The sequence below is a fragment of the Marmota monax genome, unplaced genomic scaffold, assembly GCF_021218885.2.
Source record: "Marmota monax isolate L192 unplaced genomic scaffold, Marmota_monax_Labrador192_F-V1.1 WCK01_AAM20220418_F8-fsc00015, whole genome shotgun sequence".
Lineage (NCBI taxonomy): Eukaryota > Metazoa > Chordata > Mammalia > Rodentia > Sciuridae > Marmota > Marmota monax.
The window spans coordinates 27,144,717-27,150,716 of record NW_026692194.1 but is presented as its reverse complement, the minus strand read 5'-3'; the positions used below and the strand labels follow the sequence as shown (position 1 = coordinate 27,150,716).

Below are 6,000 nucleotides of genomic sequence, written 5' to 3'. Positions count from 1 at the left end.
TTTTTTACTGAGCTCAGTGAATTTGTGTCAACGCCAGCTGCTCTCATTGTAGATGAAGGTAGAGAGCTCCATCCCTGCTGGGCTCCCCTTCCTGGCAGACAGAACACCTGTAGAGTGAATGGGCAGAGCCTGGCTGCAGGGCTATTCCTCTGATGCAGAAGGTTATTATCTTTTAACTGTGTTTGGAGTGAGAGTTTGACTCTTCTGTTGAAAATGGAGATTTGAATAAAGCTGTTCACTGAAACTAAGATGTGAAATCATGTAGATAGCCAGACCTGAGTTGGAATCCTAGCTCTGTCACTAATTACATGTATGATTTTAAACAATATTTTTTCTTTTTAAACTATGCTGTATTAAAGGGTTCTATTCTACACCTCCGGAATGTATGGGTAGAAACAGGCAGGTTAACTCCATTGAACTTAATTTGTTCATCTGTAAAGTGGGGATAATATTAGTTGGAACTATAAGAGCCAGTGTTCAACAGTTTTGACCTACAGGGACGGTCATTTCGTTTAGTTCAACCAAAAAGTTCCTTGCAAGGTGATTTAGGTAAGGCATCAGTGACTGGTGAATACTCCACAGATTGGAGGTCTCATGTGTGCAATAAGCTCTTTACTAGTGATCCCAGAGCTCCCTAAAGGACGAGGACTCTGGTCAACTCATGCTGCTATTGTAACATAAGGGAACAGGCTTGGGCTGGGTCAAATCCACTATCACTTACCAGCTGCATGACCTGGGGCCAGCAGTTTACCCTTCCTGAGCCTCAGTGTGTGGTCACTCAATGAGAATGATGGCACTACTTGAAGTAGACAGATGAGATAATGTCTGTAAAGTTTTTGGCTAGGTGCCTTTCTTCATAACGAACACTTGATAAATGCTGGTTCTCCCTTCCCTGAAAGTGTGATCTTCAGGCTGGGGATGTGGCTCAAGAGGTAGCGCGCTCGCCTGGCATGCGTGCGACCCGGGTTCAATCCTCAGCACCACATACAAACAAAGATGTTGTGTCCGCCAATAACTAGAATAAATAAATAAGTATTTAAAAATTCAAAAAAAAAAGAAAGTGTGATCTTGGGGCCTTTCAGGCAAAGTGAAGAGGAACCTCTATGTTAATTCAAGATTCCATTTTTTCTCTTCATATATTTCTTGCCATTCTTAGAATTGTATTTGCTAGAACACAGAGAAAACCTTCAAGGTAATTTTTCTAGCTCCTTAATTTTATGGAAGTGATAGATGCCCAAATTTACACAGTGAACTAGGAACAGATCTGGCTCCAAAACCATGACTCCTGACTTCTGGGCTGGAACTGAATCCTAATGGAACAAGTGCCCAATTTGTTATAAACTCTGTCCAGGGAATAAGAGAAACTTGGAGTGTTTTTCATTAATATTTGTATACAGTACACCAGAGAGAGGGGTTGATTTATTAAGGTTATTTTTTAGTACTATAAAAAGGTATTGCTACACAACACCAGAATGGAGCACCAAGATTAAAATAAATATATATCCAAGAAAAATTCAAAGAGGAAAATATTGTAGATACATACATGTAAGGTTAAGAGGAAAGAGTATAAGGAATGGAGCCAGGCAAGGTGGCACATGCCTGTGATCCCAGCGGCTCTGGAGGCTGAGGCAGGAGGACTGTGAGTTCAAAGCCAGCCTCAGCAAAAGTGAGGTGCTAAGCAACTCAGTGAGAATCTGTCTCTAAATAAAAAATATGAAAAATAGGGTAGGGATGTGGCTTAGTGATCAAGTGCTCCTGAGTTCAATCCCTGACAACCCCTCCCCCCCCAAAAAAAAAAAGAGTATAAGGAATGGGAGTAGGTAAACAGGAAAAAAAATGCCTCTTTTCTGTACAAATCAGAGATTTAGATTAGTTCAAATCCAGGCTACTAATCCAAGCCTTAATGATTGAGGAACTCTCTTTCTGGAATCAGTTATCCTTAAATATTGAAGTGTGGCATTTAACGTGGGATTGAAGCAAATAAGCAGCTTTGAAAACACTGTTTTCTAGGTCGTCTGGACCCCTCAGGTGCTCTCAAATGGCGTCCAGTTCTCCCGCATCAGTCCAGCTGGTGAGGAAGGCTACCCTGGAGAGTTAAAAGTCTGGGTGACATACACCCTGGATGGTGGGGAGCTCGTGGTCAACTTTAGAGCACAAGCCAGTCAGACCACACCAGTCAGTCTGACCAACCATGCTTACTTCAACCTGGCCGGCCAGGTAAGTGAACTCGCTCCTTCTCTCCTGCTGTAACTTGCTTCGTGGAATAACCAGGGACTGTGACTGGAGAGATCAACCCAGTATGGACTTACTCTGGTCCTGACAATGATGAAAAGAGCCCAGGAGAGCATCTGGCTCATAGTAGGTGTTCAATAAATGGAAGTCATAGAGGAAGAAGATGGAATGAATACATTGTACTGTCAAGAAGGGTATCTGTTCCCGTGGCTATTTCAAGAACTCACTCTCATCTGATTGCAGCATGTGCTCACATCTGCTTCCCTTATTGTACTCCTACATCCCCCTCCAGTTACTTCCATTTAAGGAAGCAGATATAATCCTCCCAATTATACTTAAACCAGCCCCTTTAATATTTGTGTACTCCCACTGTGCAGCCCACCAGCTCCTTCCAGGGATTCTGGTGGCCAGTCATGCCCTGCACAGGACAGTAGAAAGAGCATTAGACCTGGATTTAGAAGACCTGGAGGTTTTTGTTTTGTTTTGGTTTGGTTTTTTTTAGAATAAGAGGCATGTTCTTTGTTCTTAATTTCGTAATAATAGCTACCTATTATTTATCAGCCCCTGTCAGAAGCACTTTATGAAGTTGTCAGTAAAGACATTGAAATCAACCCAGCCCAGGGATAAGCCCCAGAAGGAGGACTCTTAAAATGTCTCCCTACAGGTGGCAGAGAGCCACTGACAGTGCCCTTGAGCGATCCCCTCTAAACCACATCATTCCCTTCGAAAGGGAACATTTCAGCTTATTGAGGAGCCTATCACAGGAGGCAGAAAACAGGCTGAGCCCAACTCTGTAGATTCTATCTGTTACTTCCTCATTATCTGAAGAAATCATGGTCCACTCAACTTGAATCACGTGGGCATGATTTCCTTCAAGCCTATGTACAGCCAACAAGTATTAGCTTACATTTTTGTCCTCCCCAACTTTTACGAATTTGCTGCTGATTTTTAGGGGTGTGTGTGGGTAATTTTCTTAAATAACAGAGGTAATTGGTTCTGATAAAATTTCCAAAGTTTTCCCTTTAAAAATAAGAAATATAGGTCTTCCCTTGTTTGATCTTATCTCCAGAATATCCATCATCCTTCCTGAAATCTGAAAACTAAACCAAAAGCTAAGAACAAAAGAAAAACACCCATTCTTAAGAGGATCTACTTTTTTAAATGGGTTCAGAAAGGGCAGAAATAGAGAAAGAAAAGCAAAACAAAACAAAACACATTATATTGTTTTAGGTAGATAGTAAATTGTGATGATTTTTCTGTTTTCTGAATTTTGATAGGCTTAGGACATATTATTTTATAACCTTGGGAATGATCTAAATGAATTGATTCAGAAATAGAAAGAGAAATTACACATGAAGTATTCCATCTGCCAGTGTTCTTCCAGTGAAGGAGATAAAATGGGAATTTGAGGTTTACTAAGGCCCTTTGCATTTGTCACCTTTCTAATCCTGCAGGGACTTGGAGTGGCAGATATTTCTGAATCTCTTTGCAGAGGATGAATAGTTTCCTAGATCAGAGATCCTACCCAGAAGAGCAGTCAATATAAACCTCCCTTCTTAGACTGTCTTAGTAAGTGCAGCTCAAATCTACAACCACCAGCCTCAGCATTAAGAGCACCAGCCTTTGGGGGCACTTGGGTAGGAATGGATGGTCACTAGGCCTGGGGTCAAGAGCCACTGCATATTCAGAACATCCCTTGCCCTATCCTGGGAAGCATTATCACATGTCAAGCCCTCTCCAGGGAAACACTTCAAAACATTATATTTAAAGTAATTAGCTGGGATGTGGTTCACTGGTAGAGCACTTGCCTAGCATGGACAGGCTCTGGGTTCAATTCCTAGCACCTAGCACAAAAATAATAAATGAATAAAGTAGCCAGCTCATGTTACATCTGTTCACTTTTTTTGTTTTCTAAATCTAACAAATGGTATTTTTGTTCTATTTTGGGGCCCAAGCATTGGCTTGCTACTTCTAGTTTGTGTGTTGGGGGGTCTGAGAGGTAGGATGTGAGAACTGTTTGAAACTTAACCTAAAGACCTCTGAAAGCAGGCCTAGTGGAATTTGGGATGAAAAGCAATAGCTGTGGTTCTGGTATGACTAGGTAGATAACGTCATCAAGGAACCAAGTTCTTCCATTTTTCCGTTCTACTTCCTCAGTGTCTTGGCTTTTTTTTTTTTTTTTTTAGTTGTTGTTGGACCTTTATTTACTTATATGTAGTGCTGAGAATCGAACCCAATGCTTCACACATGCCAGGCAAGCACTGTACCACTGAGCCACAACCCCAACCCAGTGTTTTGGTTTTTGTCTTCAGGTTTGTCCCCATCAGTCACAGGGTGGTTGCTACAGCTCCAAGAGTTACCTCCTCATACAGTCACCCCCAGAGACAAAAGAGGATGTTTACTTTTTCATATCTCTAATGTTTCTTTTCTAAGAACAAGTACAACCTTGTTCTTAGAAGCTCCTGGAAGACTCACATTTCATTGGCCAAAAGTGTGACTCATTCTCTGCCAACGGGAATCTGAGACTGCCATGATTAATCTAGACCAACCAAAATTTGGCCTCTAGGGCTCGGGAAAATGTTCCTTGCCTGAATCTATGACTTAACATAGATAAATCAACAAGTCAAGTTTCTCCCAGGAGAAAGGGAGGGTACAGGTGAAGGGAAAGGCACTATGACTTCTGGGCAGTAGTCAACAGTGTCTGTTACTCCTGCTAAACACATTAAAAGATGAATTAAGGCAGAAACTGTGGCAATGAACAGAAAAGGTTTTAAAATCTCTATTCAAGTTGTAATGGGCTTTGTAAATGGCTAATGTTACAAACTGGTATTAATCAAGCAAAGTTCACCAAAACACTGAACTCAGAGATGGATCTCAAGATTGTTTGTGAGTCAACATTTCTTGCCAAGTGTTCATCAACCTTGAACGGAAATGGGTCTAACAGTAATATTCCACCAGAGTAGATCATTGGAGTTTTCCAGCCAGAAGAGGCGTGAACTGAATCATGCTTCTCTTTAAGGAAGGGATATTAGTGCTACTTGGTGACCCAGAGGCCACTGGGAGCACAGTAAGCATCTTTTCCTACTCCTCCCAGCTTCTTCCTAAAATGTCAGACTCATCCATTTTTTTTGCAATGTGACTTTTTTTGTTAATTCATTTTCCTCCTGCCCATTGCTTTAAACAACAAAACAAAAAAGAAAAAGAGAAAAGGAAACTCCTAAGCAGTCTTGTTCATGATAGTGAAACACTATAAACAATCCACAAGTCCATCTACCCATCAGGAGAATGGGTAAACAATTGGTGACATAATGGTATAGTAGAATATTATCAACAGTAAAAAGGACCAAATTACTGATCCAATAACATGAGTGATCTCAAAAACCTTATGAGACACAAAAGAATATCTACCGTAGGATTCTATTTACGGGAGGTTCTAGAACACGTACAACTCAGCTATGCTCATAGAAATCAGAATAGCATCCTGGTTATAAATGGGCATTTATCTTAAAACAAACAAACAAACAAACAAAAAGAATGGAAGGAGGCAGGCACCTGTGGAAATTGAGTGAAGACCTGATAAATGCTAGGCTAGGAGTCATCTCCTGCAGGCTTTGCTCACTGGATGGTGTAGGAGAGGTTGTGTGTCTCAAGCCTCATATATGCAAAGAAAGGATGGAGGTGTTCTTTTGGTCGGGCTGTCCTTTCCTGGGACTCTTCAGTCCTCTATGTGGGCTGTAGATGTCAATCTAATACCATCATGGCTTTGCA

General features: G+C 41.2%; 1 protein-coding gene across 1 annotated transcript in view; it reads left to right on the top strand.

Moving 5' to 3' along the window:
* Positions 1 to 2,010: 2,010 nt before the first annotated feature.
* LOC124077843 (galactose mutarotase) overlaps positions 2,011 to 6,000 on the top strand; it is a gene marked incomplete at its 5' end in the record, with an annotated part of 32,518 nt that continues 28,528 nt past the window's right edge. The window contains one exon of the mRNA XM_046422362.1: positions 2,011 to 2,217. Coding sequence (XP_046278318.1) covers positions 2,011 to 2,217 — 207 coding nt within the window. The remainder of the gene's footprint in view (positions 2,218 to 6,000) is intronic.